The 18,392-nt window shown below is 39.9% G+C and overlaps 1 protein-coding gene across 2 annotated transcripts in view; it reads right to left on the bottom strand.

Moving 5' to 3' along the window:
• NUCB2 (nucleobindin 2) overlaps nucleotides 1–17,161 on the bottom strand; it is a 31,244-nt gene extending 14,083 nt beyond the window's left edge. The window contains exons 1-4 of one of the 2 annotated variants that reach the window (XM_080405560.1): nucleotides 16,778–17,161; nucleotides 5,313–5,444; nucleotides 4,539–4,646; nucleotides 3,103–3,229 (exon numbers count right to left, since the gene is read on the bottom strand). In XM_080405560.1, the coding sequence (XP_080261686.1) occupies nucleotides 3,103–3,229; nucleotides 4,539–4,646; nucleotides 5,313–5,444 (367 nt within the window). In that variant the 5' untranslated portion in view covers nucleotides 16,778–17,161. Of the gene's footprint in view, nucleotides 1–3,102; nucleotides 3,230–4,538; nucleotides 4,647–5,300; nucleotides 5,445–16,777 lie in introns of both variants that reach the window. The other variant, XM_080405559.1, reaches the window with a different exon arrangement.
• Nucleotides 17,162–18,392: the final 1,231 nt, after the last annotated feature.

Here is an 18,392-nt window from a genome sequence, read left to right as displayed (position 1 = left end):
GCAACACTTCTAAAGTTGCTTTTCCTGAAGGACATCGGCAAACTTGATAGCTGTTTGCACTATATTCCTTCTGATGTGTCAGTGTTGCATTGCACACAATTTAACATGCACACATTAATTAAGGCTTGTGCTTCAGCAAGGAAAAGGACAATCAATTTGGGCTTCACAAACTAAGAAAAGTATTTTATTCTCTTTTATATAAATGAGATAGTTGAAGTTATGTGCAGTATCAAAGCTAACAACTTGCATCTTTTTCCTGAACTGGGAGAAGTCTGACTCTTCTATTGCCCTGTACATTTTGCAAATGGCTTATATCTGGCCAAAGATGTATGTACAATATGTGTAAAATTGTATCAATCAGATAAGCAGATACTCATTTATGCAAAATGAGAAGTGCAAGACAGTGGACAGTCAGGTCCTGTGTCTTAAAAGCTGCAAACATTTCTCTCTTCCTTATGACAGGAATGGTACCCAACAGTATCAGTACACAATGCACTAACAACAAAACACATTTTTACAACAGGCTTTCCTAGCTGTTACCATGGTTTCTGACTGCTAATGCTAGATAACAATGCTATCTTAAGCAGCATACACTATGATATATGTATAACAATTTTTACAAGCTTTTACCAGATGGCTTAACAAAGCATATTTTATTTGTTTAAAAAAAAATGGGAAAAATTTTGTACATGTTGTTCTTTGGCCAGCTATTTGTTTTACACTCAAGGCTGTGTTTGTATTGTCACAAAACAACAAATGCTTACTGGGGCAGATTTCAACAGTCATTCCTCTCTAGTGAGATCGTAATTTCTGCTGAAATATATGCACCTTCACCTGTTTTTGAAACATTTTTAGAAGTGTAATAATAGGCTTAAAATAAAGCAAATCAAACAAACAAAAAAAACCCAGCCCCTGAATCCATTTTCCTCCATTTCTTGTATTTTGGGAAAAGACTCATTCTATTTGACAGTATTTACTTGTCACGTTACTGCATTATCTGTGACCCAACCCCTAACATTCAACTGTTCTGTAGTGATCAGTCTACCACGATCTTGCTGAAAATGTTTAAAACCACGTCTGGATTAGGACTGAATATATGCAGAATATAATCTCAAAACTGCTTGATTTTTAAAAAATCTGATCATCTGAGAGGGAAAAGAACAAGGGGGGGCTACATGCTTTTTTTTTTCTTTTTTTAGATCAGATAGAAGACTAAGATATTAGTGGTGTTATAAGGGAAAAGATTAGCAGAACAAATAAAAGCAAATCAAACAGCTCTGCCTGCTGTTACTGTACAATGTTCTTTTGTACATGTTCCAAGACATTGCCTAGGTGTACAGATGCAGCTGTATTTCATAGATAATTTGGCCATAGTTGTATGTGATGTGGAGTATTCACTGGCAGGACTGATTATAAATTTTACAAAACATTTTCCCACTCCTGATGTTTTCATATCTTAGTAGTCATCTGAATATTCTGAACTGCAATAATCCGTTCTTGTTTTTTCCCAAATGTAAGATCTCACACTTATGCTGTAACAGATCTAGTTACTCTTGATTTATGGAAGTAGAGAGGGCTAGAAGTAACCAGTCCATTAAACGACTAAAAAATTTAAAAATACACAAAATTACTACACAATTGGGTATTGTTAGCTGCAGTCAAATAGCTTACTGCGAGTGTCACCATGATGTCACTGGCCCACTTGCCTGCAACAGGAACATAAGACATGACTCTTGGCAGCTGAAGAGCTGCTGGAGGAAGAAGATGAACGTGGGGTCTGGCAGGTATGTGAGGCAATGCACTGGCTCCTGTGGATGATTTACTGCTGGCTTGCACTGCCTAGCTACCAGTCAACTGTACTCTCCGGACTAGAACTTTCATTAAAACAAAGCAAAGGACAGAAAGGTGATGTGACACCCTCAGCCAACTCTATGTTATTATTCATAAATTATACTATGGTAGCACCTAAAGACTTCATTGGCAAGGTGAGTATCTTTTTTTCCCAAATTATTCTGATGCTTTCCTAACCCTAATAACATCCCCATAAACATGTATTTGCACATGCTTGCTTCTTCAGTCTATGTGCCAGCTCTAAGTTTAGCTTAGCCAGAAGACAGATCCTCAGTTCTTGGGAGCGTTTTAAATTGATGCATTACCTATTCAATTCAGTGTGATCCCTCCCCATAAACTGCAAACGTTTTTAATAAAAAAATACTCTACATAAGCTAATTAAGCCCTTTTTGTTAGAGTTTCTTTGTGAAAAAACAGCATTTCAGAAACAAGATGATATAGTCTATCATCAGGATCTTCATTTATGAGCAACTAATTCTTTTCAAAAGGAAACCACTAATGAGAAATTTACAGAATTAGTTCTAAATGTAAGCTTTAAAAATTATTCAGTAATAAGAAATAAAAAGGGATAGCACCATTTTCCACACAAACACACAGGAATCACTCATTAGAAATGTGTATACTTTATTTAAAAAATTGCCTGAGTTTGTATGATTTCATTAGCAATTAAGAAAATTCTACAGAGAATTTTTTTTACTCCAAATGTTTTTCTTTATTCAGTAGTTTAAAATGGCCCCCAAAATTAGAAGAATTATCTTCTAAATCAAAACATTTAATGTTTGTTATAAATTTATACAGTAACTCTAATTGGTGGAAAGGGAACTTAAAAAGAGAAAAGGAAAACTTCCATGTTAGCTGACTCTAAAAAAATAAATTTGTTTTCTACTCCATAAAGACATGAAATGCTAGGTCATGTTGTATTCTTAAACCTAGTCCTACTGTATCACTAGTTCTCAGTGAATAATCTGTAGTCTACAAAAATACAAAAAGACGTTGAAAAAAATTAGAAATATCTGAAAAATCCCCTGCCAAAATCAAATTTAGTTATTTATAAAACATTGATGGCTTTTCTCTTCTCCCCAGTTTCCTTTAAAGATGGGTCTTTACTGGACATAGGCCAGCTCAGACAGGACACTCACTTTCAGCTTACAGTCATTGTTGACAACAAACAAAGCATAACTGATGGACTTTGGGCACCTTTCCAACACAATCCCACCTCTTAACTCACCTAGTTAAATTTTGTGTTCTTACCTTGAACAGAATCCATTTTAGCTTTAATTAACATTCTTAATCTCGCCACCTCTTGTCTTTTTAGTTCATCCAGCCGTGTTCTCACATGGTGGCTTACTAAATCAAGCTCTCTGCTTAGTTTTCCACTCTGTCAAAAAACAGAAGTTATGTATAAAAACTAGAAGAAAGTAGCCTTCAGGATTCCCATTAGACATGAGCTGCAGGACAGCAGACTAGTGGCAGTCTTTGGCAATACTGTAGCCCACAATATAAGAATCTCAATTTTTTTTCAAAGAGGAGATTCAAGTTTTTTTAAGCCTATGGCTATAGAAACAGGAATCCTAAAAGCTTTCTGAAAAGAGAATTTCTAAGTATCTTGCTCCTCCAAAGAGCAAAATCATGACCTTGAAGCAGCAATACCTAACAATGTTTAAGTGACAAATTTCTTGATCAAATTAGTTCAAAAGAACTGTGAGATGCACACAAAATGATGTGCTCTTCACCCACTTGATGACTGCTGTAAGACCTGAGAGGGTACAAGCACAGCAACAGCCACCAACATGTATTGCAAGAATATTCATCAGGATCTGGAAATGGATAGTAATCTTCAAGGGTTACACTAGATGTAGCACAGAACAAAAAGGAGCCAAAAGCTGCCAATGGCAACATGAGGGATTAAAGGAAATGCAAAAGGCAGGTTCTCCTCTTTAGTTTCCTACCTGTCCCTTGCTGAATTTCTAGCTCATAAAAGGGAGTGCAGAACAGCCACCACCTACAGCCAGGAACTAAAGTTGAAAAGACAAGAATGCGGTGAGGTTTAGGAGAGAGTGCTTTGTGGATTTGCACAAAAGAAAGGACAGCAATGGAGAAAGCCAGAGTTCTGTTTTATTCCTAAATACACTGACTTTACTTCTCGCACAACTCCTCAATTTCCCCAGACTTTAAAATCTGACTGCCTTGTCATTCTTTTCCATACCATCATGCTCATTTGTGACATACTATCTTAACCTCAGAAGGCCAATATACATCTATGTTCAAAATGGTGTTCCAAATTACTTAGCAGGCAAGTGAGTGAGAGCTACGCTTGCAGCTGGTTTGATGTACAGGAAGGTTCACCTACTTGTACGAAGTCTGAAAGCAGCTTTTTAGTAGACAGGCAGAAACTATGCATTCAAGTATAAGTTGTTGTTGGGGGGGTTATGCTACGCTATGGGATATTTAACGAACAGAAGTTCTGCTGTCCCTTGACTAAATACAAAGTTCTAGTTAACTCTTACTAGATTTTAGGTATTAGGTATTTAACTCTTAATACCTAAGTAAATACAAAGGTGAGGAAATTTAAGCTCACAAAAATTGAGAGGAGTATGAAAAAAGAAAAAGGAAGAAAGAATACAACATACATGGGTCATGATTATGGATTTAGTTAACCTTAATTTAACTCCTTTTTTTGTACCTACCTTTATTTCCTCTATGTCAGCAGTCTGGAGTTTCTCTCTGAAATGCTTATCTGTTTCCAAGACATCTATTACTTGCCTGAGATATTCATCATAATAAAGTCCTGTATCCTTCAAAAAAAGAATGTGAAATTGAGAAAATATACTACCAAACACTTCATTTTTTTAAAATACAGTGATTAAACTGAAACTTAAGTCTCAGCAACACAGGCATTATACTCTCTTACATAGCTTAGTTTTTTCTCATTTGCATCATTGTCCTATAACAACTTATTGTCATGACTCATTTGTTTCAGCAACTGACAAGGAAGAGAAACGTGTTTAAGAATCCATGTAATACAGAAGCATCTGTCATGTTAATATAGTGTTGGTGGTTTTTTTAAACAGTGAAATTCATTCATTACTCTTCTATTTGAAACACCGAAATGGAATCACTGAGTGGAATTTCCTAAGCTACCACTCAGTTGCTTGAAAGAAGTCTCTGCGGAACATTAGCAATCCTTCCTATTGCAAATTGGGGAATTCCTTCCACGTGCCACCTCACTTTTAGCAGATCACAGGAAAAAAAATATAAAAGACAACAAATTTAAATGGAACCTTACCAAAGTAGATGGTAGACTGTATGAGAATACCAGCTAATATTAGTTTCCTTCCTGAAAGTAACTCCGGTAAAGAACAACTAAATTTCATGAAGGCAATCTGCTATAGCCAGATTACTAACAATTAGGAAAAAATACCTAATTAGATAAATTTCATTACACTTACTGGGTTTTCTACCTTCTCTCCTTCTACGTGGCCTTCTCCTTTGACTTTTGTCTTATCTATGTCTATAGGTACAGCTTCCAAGACCATTAGGAGACATGTCATCAGCAAAATACACTGTTGGGGCAGGACAGATAGCCACTTCATCTGAAATGAGACCAAGTTACAAAAATTAACATTAAAAATGTTACCATACCGTACTGATTAAAATATATTTATGTTCCTATATAAATACCTTTAATAACCGACATCCCACATCTTCTATTCCTCTCAAAGAACACTAAAACTCGAAGAATTAAATATGGTTTTAATTTTTAAAAGTCATTATTACACAAGCAGATTTCTTCAGATTATCTTACAGTTCTGTGGCAAACCTAAATTGTACTGTAAATGGTGAGAGGTTTTTAACATGTTGAGGTATTATCAATAGCTCTGCATAACAGGTGGGAACACTCAATGTTCATACATTGTTTAGGATGGCCAAGTCTTGCATAACTAATACTGATGTGACGTTCCTACTCTGATCATGTCTTTGCTGAAATTATTGGCAAACTCCTGAAGATAATCATGGACACTGAATCAGATATTAGTGTAGCAATGCCAGTAGTTTTTGTTTCAGCAATGGAGTAGTTTGCCTAATCTGGAGTAGAGATCCCCTCCAAAGTTTATTTGCAGGAAAAATAATTTTAATCTGTGTTATACCCGTATTTCAAGTTGACAGAGATTCCTGAAAAAAGTGTTCACACTTCCTGAAATTGTTGCTGAGGCATTAAGCCAGTTTCCCCTAGACTTTCTTTGTGTCTTATACGGGGCTAACTCGCACATAGTTTGATGAGCACTGAGCACTTTTGAGAGTTCTTGAACTGTGTATTTTCCCCCTCTGTCAAATTTGGTTAAAAATAGCTCAATTCATTCAGAAACTGGTAAGATGGAATATTTAAACAGCACAAGTACAGGAAATCCAGATAGAAAAATAATGATGGTAATCCAGCATCTGACAGCAAAGTCAGGCTCTTGAGACAATTCAGCCTATGACAGTCCACTGTCTCTGGATATTCTATCAAAAGCTTAAGCAAACTCCAGTATTACATTAATAATATAAATCACCTCCTGGAAAGTGAAAGTTGCCAGTCAAGTACTGTCTAAAATTAGTTTCGATATGTCAAAGAAGAAGACATAATATTTAAGATACGTACAATCAAACAAATCAAAATTGTACCTGATACAAGGAGAATTTCTGTGGAAGTGCTGTAACTAGTCATGCAAGTAATTCTATTAAAAGTACTTATGTCCGCCAGCAGCAAACCTCTTTTTAGCAGGGTAGGAGGGACAAACTGATTACGGTGTCAATGCCAGTTTTCCTGACTACATGCTCTGGTACTTGACAGTGAAGCATTACTATTGCTTGGATTAAGCTGCCCCTTTATTAAGGCAATAAATGTAGATAACTGTACCTACTCAATATTAAACATTCCTGAAACCCTTTATTCATACATTTATTATGTTAAAAGAATGCACTCTTCTTAAGAAAAAAAGTGAGAAATGCACAGATGATGTGCAAAGATGTTCTTTCTTTTGTTGGGGATGAAGAAATAGCTGGAGATAAAAATACACCCATCTATCCATCTTTTGTTTTATATGTCAAAGGGTCAAGAATAACAAGAATTCTCTGAAAATGGTTTTTCTTAATCACATCTTCAGCAAAAAAAAGCCTAAATGGATTCTGCACAGTTATAGCAAATAACTGTTACTTTCATTTAAAAAACGACTAACATCTGATCATTACCAGATGGGATAGCAGGAGCCACTGTTGCTGCCATACTGAACGCATTGGATTCAGTGTCAGCACTACTGCCAGACCCACAACAGCAAGCCTGATACGCTTCTCTAGGTCATCCCTATAAAACAAACAACCACAGAACCAAAAAAATCCCAAACCCAGATTGATTTGCTGGAACTAGTAAATTAATTCCCACACGTGTACAGAAGCTGGTGGCTTGCAGGGACTATAGAACTGATGAATGAAGGAGTTAGTCATTCACTATCACTTTTAAAAATGCCCAAGTTCCGGTACTTCAGATGGTTTTACAGAATATTGTTGTATAAATGCTGTGCCTACGTTTGTGACTTCAACAGAATTTAATCTCAGGAAATGATAATAACTAACAAATGCTAGGTTTTCATGTCTACTAATCTTGATGTAGATGCCAAGACTGAGTATTTTCCAGTACTATCTGAATGACTTTTTATAAACCAAATCACCAAGTTAATGGACTTGCCCAGAAGTCTCCCTGCCAGTCCTCATACTGGATCTTCAGGCCAGGCTAGGTTACTAGGAAGGATTAACAATGCTGCTGGGAGGTCCTGAACTAGAGCTATCAGTTGGAGTCTGTTAGTGACACAGCTCATTTTATTTATCAGTGGCATGGACAACATTAATAAGTCAATACATATTATGCAGGCCATCAGTTCTTCTAGCTGGCAGGCAACCATCACCCTACTGTCACTTAATTTTTTCTGTCTTGCATGGGCAACATCACCTAATGTTTGTCCTCTTTTTTCCAAAAGTAGATTGCCATGCCTGGTGTTAAAAGTCATTCTCTAAACACTGGTGTCTGTTATTTTAGGCATTTTTATATAGCTGTCAACATACAAACACAGCTAGATCACCATGTAGGCTTGAATACAACAAATGGAAAGTGGAAAGAACTTAACTTATGCAGCAGGTTGGACAGAAACAGAAAAACATGTTTCTGTAACCGACTACCTACAACATGACAAACATGGCAAGTAGTTCCACAGATAACACAGGCTGGGTGAACCATCTCTGCTCTGAAGCCGACATCCATTTACATCATTCAATGACCCCCTAAGTTCTTGCATTTGAAAAGATGTAACAACTTCTTAATTATCAATTCCATACTACAGCTCACCAACCGTGATCATATACCAGTCCTCACTGTTCTAGCCTAAAGTGTGCTAGCTTACCTACTGACTCCTTTTCCAGACCTTTGATCATGCTTGTTAGTCTTCTCTGAAGCTTTTCCAGTCCTTTAATATCTGAATTGAAATAGAACAACCTTGGGTGGCCTAGGCTATGCTACGGATTTTATCCGAGCATTGTTTCTTAACAAGAAAGGTTTATAAATTCTGTAGTTTGGTTTGAGAATATTTGCAAGGTGATACTTCACTTCCAAAGCAGATTGAGATACAGTTCTGAGGAAGCATCCCTTCCTTTTCAGATGAAAGAAACAGGAAAGAAAGTAAAAGTAAGGTCAACACTTGTTTCAGTGTCTATCACCTAAGTGTATTGAAAAAAAAATTAGTAAGAGAGAACTGAACCTCAAAATCTACTTTGAGAGATTCTGGAGAAACAGCCTGGGCAATAACTTCTTTAAACACAGAGCACCACAGTCAAAAAATTTACAGGTAAAACAAAAATCCATCTTGCTGAAATTCTTCCAGAGTATGAACGAGGCAGCCTAGTAAGCTCATAAGTGAAAGGCCGTAAGTACGCAGGAAGTCTAAGCAACAGATATGAAACAAAGCTAATAAAACCCAAGGGACTTATAAAGTATATGACTATAATAGCTATACTCCTAGTATTTTTAGAATATTTTTTTTAAGTTATGTATGTTTGAAGTATTCATTTCAAGAAACTGTAGCTTCTGGCAATTTAAACAAAAAACAAAAAACAAACAACATTTGGATGCCTGATAAATCAGTAAGTATCTTCCCAACATTTTTATATCAGAATGTATATTTTCACATACACAAAATTATAGTAATAAAATTAATTTAATATTACCATAAGGCACTCAAGTTATGTAAGGTATATAACCAGTGGTTTTGAAAATCATGTATGGCTATTACTTGAGCACGCTCATTTCATGTAAAACCAACAGGTCATGTAGTGAAATCAACCATGGCAGGGAAGCCAGAAACTTTTCTGCCAGCCATAGTTTTGGCATAGATTCACTCTGCCTACAGCAATTACTAAAAGCCAACACTTTCAACAATGACACCTGTTCTTTGACTCATTTTAAAGACATATATAATCTTTTTAAAACTGCTGACCTACAACTTCTAGTAATGTGCATAATTGTGGAGATGGGGATTGTTAGTTTATGCCGGGGGGAAGAAGGGAGGGGGGCACACCCCCATACTACTCAGGCAAACTGAAACCTAAAAAATCCATGCTGAACTGAAACAACTGAGACAGAAGCAACCATGTTGGTCTGCCAAACCTCGTATGAGGGAATACTAATCTCCAGCAAATTTGGAACGGGCACCTGAAGCCCTATCATCCTAAACTAAGCTCTGCCGGCTACTGCAGAGGTATCTACCAGAAGTCCTAATCAAACTAAGTGCAATTGGATCTGCTGACTTTCTGTGGGATTTGTGCTCATGGGCAATTTGGATTCCCTTGGAAATAACAACCTTTATAATTACATGCTGTCATACATAATGAGAGAGACTGGATGATATCACACTATGTTCTTCACATCTATTTGCTGTAATAAGCTGCTCTGAAAAGAAGGCTATCTACTGCCCATCGGGCATGTTTTGTTTCAGGTTGTGCACAGGGTGTTTTTATCGTAGCTCTTTCGATAGAACCGGCCAAAAAATCCACAAGTACCAGGAAGGATTAAAAGCAGAGAAGACCAAAACAGATAAGCAAAAATATCTCTATCATTGCAGCTGACTTTGCAGACTACTATGCTTAACACTGTATTTCCTGTAGCATTTTGAGGAACCCAACTGTTTACACAATCTGTGCTATAACAAGTAAATTGGAAATACATGTATTAGAATAACAAGTAATTACCTACTGCAGATAGAGTTACTGTATTTAGGTATCTATTAGTCCAAGACCATATTCGGCCAAATTCCCCCAACAAATGCAGGTGACTAAGACATGCATCAGCCTTTAGAGTGTGAAAGTCACAACTGAGTCACTGAGCACATTCTTTTCTGACAGGTATTAGAAGAGAGAAAGCAGGCCTATTGAAAATTCTAATATTAATCAGCTGCAAGAAAAAACTCAGCATGATTCTCAACTTTGGCAACTAGAGGGAAGAGTGACAAGAGGCAGGATGAGAAGAAAACTGGGGTTTCAGTTTTTGTTCCACTAAACACTTTACTATTAACAGTTAATTCCACTCTCAGCCTGTTACCAAGCTACCTTCAAGAGTTCTTGACTTTTGAGAAACCCACTCCTGGATGCCTCTCCCTTCCCAAGCAATTTAGGGCAAATCTGTGTGTCTGACCCAGGGATGTAGTTTCTTCTGTAAGAACTAGGAGCCACCAAGTGAACAGACAGTCATAGTGCTGCAGAAGAGGATCAACGTCAATTTGATCATTATCATCAGTGGCACATAATGCACTGTCAGCACACCTCCCCGTGCCCTGCCATGGGTGTGTCACTGGAGCCCAGCATTATTACTATTCTTCCTACTACTATATAGTGTAATAAAAATATAAATTGTTATGAATCTGCCCAGCTGACTAGTTACTTTTAAAGACAGATGGACAGAGCTAATGCTACAATTGCCACCTGGAAATTAAGTGATTTTAGTCAAAGACATGTAGCTCACCTAGATGAAAAGGTAGCACAACCCTGATCTGCTTGTATCAGAAATCAATCTCATCTTTCCTAGAGGGATAAACAAACATTTCTACTTATAATACATAAAGACAACTAATCACAAAAGTAGTGCTCTAGAAATGTCAAATACTGTAGTTTATAAACAGAGCCAACATCCTGAGCTTTCAGGGAAAATGAAAAATAAAAACCTCTCCAAGTATAAAGTATTTTAAAAAAACAGAGCGAGAGCCCGAAGTATGAGATAGTCAGCATGAAACAGAGCCACAAATGTACTTGCATGAACAGGAAAATACAATTGGAAAAGAAAAGAAGCAGGCTGTCTGCCAGCAACCTTGATGTTGATCTCACTGAAGTTAATCATAAATTCCTATCAACTTCAGTGGAACAGGATCGGACATTTGAATTATAAAGGGCTCTGAAAGATAAGTACAAAATGCAGCTTCTAAAGTTTGTTCTAGCAACATTAACACAAGCGGCTAAACACAGCATTAGCATGCCTATCTTACACAACTGCCAGGTGTTTATAATATAAAACTGAAAATTTACTTTTTATTAACATAATACCTGTTTCCCAGAAAACAGCATAATTTGGTACTGATGTCTCCACCAGCTTCCTACCAAAGCGCAAGTCTTTTTAAAATAGTATCACCCAATGTCAAATTTTCTAAAACTGAGATAGGCAAGAACATGTAGTGATATCAGTGTATAGTGCATAGTGTCTGCACATGTAGAGGCTCAGCAGATAATTATGAAGCATGACAGCACAATATTCTAGGTGTCACACTGCATGTCTGTACTTGCCAAATGCATGTGTATCATAATGGGCAATGTAAACATAAATTGACCCATAGAATACACAAATAAGCCTACCTATTTGTAAAATTTCACATACACCTCCTGTATCTGATATGAAAGTGAAGAGATACAGTGTGGACATGCAGGATAGTCCCTATAGTCAAGACTGAACTGTGACTTCCTATTTTAATGCTGTACATTGGAAAGAGGAACAATCTTCATATGCAGGAAATAGATAAAATAGATCTACTAATCTTCACCTTTCTAAGAATATTCTAACCTCAGTACTAAAATGAGAGTATTACAAATATTATATCTGAACTATGTAAAGTACTCCTTCAGCAGTTTGAACTAGCCCTTCAGCGCTTTCAATCTTTTCACCTCTCTGAAATAGTGATATACATGTCCCTATATCACAGTTTAAATTGAGAATGTTTAATTTTATGGGGGTTTCCATTTCTTTAAAAATTATTTGCAAAGATAGTAATTGATTAGCCCTCAAAATCTTACAAAAAATAAATTAAATGTTTGAAATCAGGCAGAAACAGATCATTCTTCTGCCATATTTTCTGTCTGGAAATCCCTGAAATATCAGTGTTGGTTCCTCCCTGTTCTTTCAGGAGGACTTGCTGCAAAGATGCTGTAAGCTATCATACCTTAACCAATGATGAAAAGTCATTGAGGCTCTTGTTAATGCATCTTCTTCACTATGTTAGGCCAACGAGTTAATCTGTTATTAGCATGCCTAAAATGTGGCAACAATTTTCAGAAGCAAGTGCAACATGCTAAGCTAAACCTCTGGTTGTGGTGAAGAAGCCTTTTCACTAACTTACCAGTCCTCCAGATACAGACTTCTCATTGAAGCCATGAGCAGAAAATGACATGGAAAGGGAAATGGCTACAATCTGCAATAGTTTTCCCTTTACAAGTTACCTTTCAAAATACAGACACCTGCATACTCTTCTTCCCAAATGAGAATTCATCATTTTAAAAGCTAATATGCAATCATCATTTCTTCCTCTCTCGTCTTTCAGTAAATGTCCCACCCACACAAGCAGGAACAGTTTTCCTCTCACTATCCTTCAAGCATTTTTTCCTCTTCTGTCAAAGTTGTCCATTAACCCCATGACTCGGATGTCACTTCTTTTTTTCTAGCCATCATTTAACAGGTTTCATCCTGGACATGCCGTCCTAACCTTTTGTTAGAGTACATCCAGCTCAGTTCTCTGCACTAGGAGACGTTCCTTATTTTTTCAGGAAGCATTTTAATACTGTACATAAAGAGTTGTATATAAACCAGTATGATTTAAGTACATAAAGGCACCAGAATCCTTTCCTCTCGCGCTGTTCACTTTGCTTAAATTAATTTATTTTTACTTGTATTTGTTATATTTTTCTCACTGCACTTGATCTGCTTCATTCTCTTTACAGTTAAAAGTTGGCTGGTAGAACAGCTTCTTTTTTCAGCTTCTCAGAAAAGACAGCATGCCTCAACTGCGTGTAGTACAACATTTGCTGACAGAACCTTTTTTAAAAAAATACACTTCAGCTGCTCTATTAAATGAGTCACCCACATGCTGGGGGATACCATATAGTAACACAAACTATGAATTCTCAAGTGGGAAAGAAACAAGTACTATTTACAATGCAACTGTAACAGAAATAAAGATGGCACAGAAGCAAAACCTAGGGCTGCTGCTCCACATGCTTATCTCTGTCAAGTAAGGTTTGAAAAGGAAACTGTTTTTAATTCTTGCTGCAATGTTAATGGATCATTGTTTAAACACCTGTGCGCACACACAAACACACATACACACAGTACTACCGGCCTCCAAGAAACTTCCCTATTATTGTTTCAGAAAAATTACTATCAGTGTCTACAAAGCTACCTTACTAACTGAAGAATGCTGACATATTAGTCTTGTTTTTAAAAGGAACTTGCATTTTATCAGTTCTTTCCAGTAAAGGTGGCTCAAAAGAAAATGATTTATGAAGCCAATACTCAAAGCAAACCTTGTACTGAGTTCAATGCATACTTGATAAAACCCTTACCAACTTCAAAAGCAAATAAAAAAAAAATTACCACTACAAATGTAGCTTCCTGTATCGTGCATCCAGTTCCCATACTGAACAAAACAGCACACCTGGAATCTCGCAAATTCATTTTGTATAACTGGGAACAGCAATTTTCAGTGCTGGTGTAAAAAGCAACCTTGTTTCACAGATGCTACTACATGCAACCAAAATATTTACTCAAACTCTAATCTCAAATCAAAAAGTATTTCAATTATTCTACTAATATGCATTTTGCTCTAGTCAGCAACGAATGGTGATGCTAAAGTAAACCCTGAATGCCCCAGAACTTCAAAGTACTTTTTTTTCTCTTTGGAAAGAAAATAGCTAACAAGGATAAATCTAAATCTAATGATATGGAGCCAGATGTAAAAATATTTAGACACTTAATGATAGCTGCCTAACGACACTTATTTCCAGAATTTGCATAATTTCTACCTGCTTAGCAATCCAAATATGTTTTATAAAGAATACAAAGCATAAGAAATGTATTCATTAAAAGGGTCTATATCTTTCCTGAATTACCTATGATGAATATTAATATATACAACTGAATATGATTCAAAAGGTTCTAATAAAATGTAGTTTCTTACATGATTTGACAGTTGGAAGAATGAATAGTACACAAGAACAAAACCTGTTGAAATTAACAATAATTTTGCCTCTGATTTCATCCAATTTGGCTTAAGTACCTGGCCATGTTTTTAGCTACATACAAGCGTATTCCTGTCCAGAAGGCTTGTGTCTCTTACTGCCTAACAAGAACTTCAGAAAGACTCTTCTACTTACTGAGCAATCAAACAGACAAGAGCACAATACCTCACTAGATAAACACCTTCGTTGCACAGGAGCTCAAATAGAGGCAACACTGATATCGGCTTTTAACTTAACAGTAAAGGATTTTATCTTTCTCTTGTAAAGTGCATGTGTTTAGTCAGTATATCACTAAAAGTATCAGTCAATATTATTTCCACACCTCTGACATTTGAGTCAATATAATAATATTTTACATTTTTTATTATCTCAAAGAACTACAGCTCTCCCCTTCCATGATTACAATTTCAGTTATATACATATCGCTTGGGGGCAGCTTTTGACAGACGACCTTTAACTTGGCTTATGTGAACTGAAAGTTTATGTTCAGCAGCAGCACCATTACTACACGGCCAAGTTATGGAAACTTCTCCTTAGTCTTGTCAAAATATAATTATTTTTGTTGTTGTTGCTTAGGTTTTATTTCTTGATGGGTTTTTCTAAATATAATGTCAGGTATCGAATAATGGTATCTCAAGCTGTATTATAGCATCAAGTCACAAGCAAATTTACATCAACGCCTACATTAGATGCCTTCGCATCCAATAGCTAATGGAAGTTTTAAGCAGACCCAACAGGCAATATTAATTTATAATTTTGTTGTCCCCTTTTTTTTAAATGTTAATTATCTTGGTTAGAAGTGAATGAGGTACACAGAGCTCTACTACAACACAGCTGTTCAAAGACAGAGTTATTACTTATATATAAGTAACTTTCTTATTCTAAAATAAAATACTGCCACCATCCCAAAGATTACAGTAGCAAGTAAATGGGAAAATACATAATCACAGTTTGGTGGTACTTTATGAAATCAAGGTTAATAATTTGTGGCCTGTAGTGGATGTTGGACTGTGACTATACAAGGTCATTGTGTAGCAGGTGACAGTAAAAGAAAAGTCCATCTTAAGTGCTCACAGGCACTCACATGGGCTTCTCCTTAAACCCTTTGTGGATCTTAAACAGAAGCCCATAAAGGTTACAACAAAACTGGTTTCAAATAATCTGTGAGTGGCTCTGCACCTCCTATCCAGTCTTTAGAGTAGGAATCTTTCCCATGATGCTGTCTAGTTTGAGACAGGCAGTCACTTCAGAACTCAGGGTAGAGCTGCGCCAATACCGAGTCAAGTACAGGACTTTTCTTTAGAGCAGGAGAAAACATGGCAAAAAAACCCCAAACCAAGCTCCACGATGACCTTGATGCCATGGCATACTGGTGCTTCGTTGTTACTGTGATGGTCTAATTTTGAAAGCGCTAGGTGTTATTTCTCCACAGTAAATACTTACAACTCAAACAGCAGAGGTTTTTTCTCCTACAGGCTTACTAAAAAGCATTGCGGAACGCAAACTCTTTTGAAAAACACAGCCGTGTTCATTTCAACTAAAAAAGTTACCCCTCTACAAACATATTTCAACCTTTTCCTTCTCCAGAATACTTCCTGAGCACGGCGGCTAGCCGGACACCGCAGTATTTTACCTAGCTCCTCCAGCTAGAGTAAGCATAAAGCAGTATTTTACCGAGCCCCTCCGGTTGCACTACAGTAAGCATGAAGCAATATTTTACCCAATTCCTCCAGCTGTGTTACAGTAAGCGCAATACCGCAGAGCTATACCCTTTCTAGTGAAACCAGTCTAGCCTCCTGGGCAAAGCAGCCCAAGTTTTTCCTGCGGTTGTGCAATTCCCAGCCAGCCCAGCTGCCGCTGCTGCCGCCAGGTACGCACGGGTGCCTGCTGGCGCTGCGAAGCCAGGCGCTCCCGGGCCGTGCCGCGGAGCCGCGGGCGCGTTCCCGCTGAGGGCGGCGGGCGGGCCCGCACAGGGGGGCGGGCGGCAGGGCTGCCGGGCGGGGAGCCTCCCGGCGGGCGGCTCTGGGTCACCTCAGCCGCTCCCGCCCCCCTCCCCCGGGGCGGGCCGCTCTGGGTCCCCTCAGCCGTTCCCGCCAGACAGCCCCGCGCCCCGGCGGGCGGCCCTCCCGCTCCCGCCCGCACCACCGTTATTTCGCCTTCTCAAGTCTGACAGGAAGGAGAGCGCGTCCCCCCGCCGGCGGCGCCCAGCGTCTCTCTCCCTGACAAGAGCTGCCCCGCCGCCAGGCCTCCGACCAGCTCCGGGCCCGCGGGGGCCTCCCGCGGCCCCCCTCCACCACCGCCGGGTGGCACCGCCGCCCCGCAGGCGGCCTGGGACGGGCGATGCTACTACCTTTCCGTCCCGCTGCGGCGGGAGAGTAGCCGCTGCTTCTGAAGGGCGAGGTGTCTCCTGCGCGCGGGGATGAAGGGGGCGTCCCCTCGGGTTGTCCTCCTGAGGGGCAGCAGGGCACGGCAGGGCACGCTGCGGCGCGGTACGGTGCGGCGCGACAGCCCCACAGCACTCCGGCGGCCCCGGCTCCCGTTGCCATGGGGATGGGTCCCGCCCCTCATAGCGTAGGGATTGGTCGGGCCTGACCCACGCCTGGGAGTCGCGGAGGATTCTGATTGGGCGTCGCCAGCCGCCGAGGCGAGATTGCGCGAGAGGCCGTGCTGCCAGCGCGGCCGCCTGCGCCGAGGAGGTAACGTGGCGGTCGCTGTGGGGGCGGGCCCGGCCCGGCCCGGCCGCGCGCCGCTCGCGCGCCGCTCGCGTCACGGGGGAGGCGGGAACGTACCTGCGCGGCGCTGAGGGGACCGGTACGGTGGGCGAGCTCTGGCCCCAAGCACGCCGATTCCTCTGCCCTAGCCCTGCCTCAGCCCCGGGCCGCCTCGGTTAGCGTTGGACCGTCCTGAAGGGAGCCCCGGCATGTGGGTTCCGCGGGCCTGGGCCACGGTGGCGATTTCTAGACCCGTCCCCCGGCTATAGGCGCGAACGGAGCCGGCCCCGGCTACGCTGAAGGAAAAGGTGTTTGTTCGGGGTCGGAGGGGTGGCCGCAGCTCCAGCCACTCCCGGTGACAGGAGCTACGGCTCTGGTAGCTCGTTTCTCTCACGTTTTAGGGTCCGTTCCCGCAGTGCCGCCAGTCCCGCACACTGAGGCGAGGTGCTGTTTTACTACGGAGTTGCGCAAGCCCGGCTGCTAGCAAACACAGCTAGCGTGCCGCAGCGCAAATTTGCAACCTTGATCTGCAAGGTCTTACAGACGTTACATGCAAAATCCTACCACGCTTTCCCAGCCCGAAGGGCAGGTCCATATAGATGATTGGCTATACATTTGCATATGCATTGCCTCAGTAGCATGCTCTCTGAGAAAGGGTCTGTTAGCGGGCCTGGGTCTTTCCCTTTGGGGGTGTGATTTTTAGTAGAATAATGAGGATAGTTCACTTGCAGGGCAAAGTTAGGGACTGTAAGAGCAAATTAATCAGAGTTTAATATAAACAAGGTATCTCAGTGCACAGGACTTCAATCACGAAAACAGGATGTTCTTTGTTTTGTCTCCCGAAGCTGACTCCTGCGATTTGAAGTCCCTTCGTTCATCAGTATCAGTCTTGACAACTCTAGAGGGTCAGCTGAACCTCACCTCTGTGCACCTATAGTTAAGCACTAAATCAGCCTTGAAAAATGCAGGAGTTTTAGACAGCACTTGGGCCTCTGTAGGAACGCCGTGGCTTCCATTGGTACCTCTTGCAAAAACTCGGCCCTTGCACCAAGGGGCATTTTGTGCAAGCCTCTTGGTTGCAGTGAATTGTCACCATTACGTGTCCAATCATGAACCCATACATGAGAATTTGAAAATGCGTTTTCAGACATCCTTCTCCAGGTTTGCTCCTTCTTCTTCCTAATTCTTTTTCACTTACTTGTGCCTTACTCTGTTCAGGCTTTGTTTTCCCTTCCTCTTGTAAACAGAGGAGAA

This window comes from Falco punctatus (genome assembly GCF_963210335.1).
Source record: "Falco punctatus genome assembly, chromosome: 10".
Taxonomy (NCBI): Eukaryota; Metazoa; Chordata; class Aves; order Falconiformes; family Falconidae; genus Falco; species Falco punctatus.
Note: the sequence above shows the minus strand (reverse complement) of the source record. Positions and strands in the feature narration are given on the sequence as shown.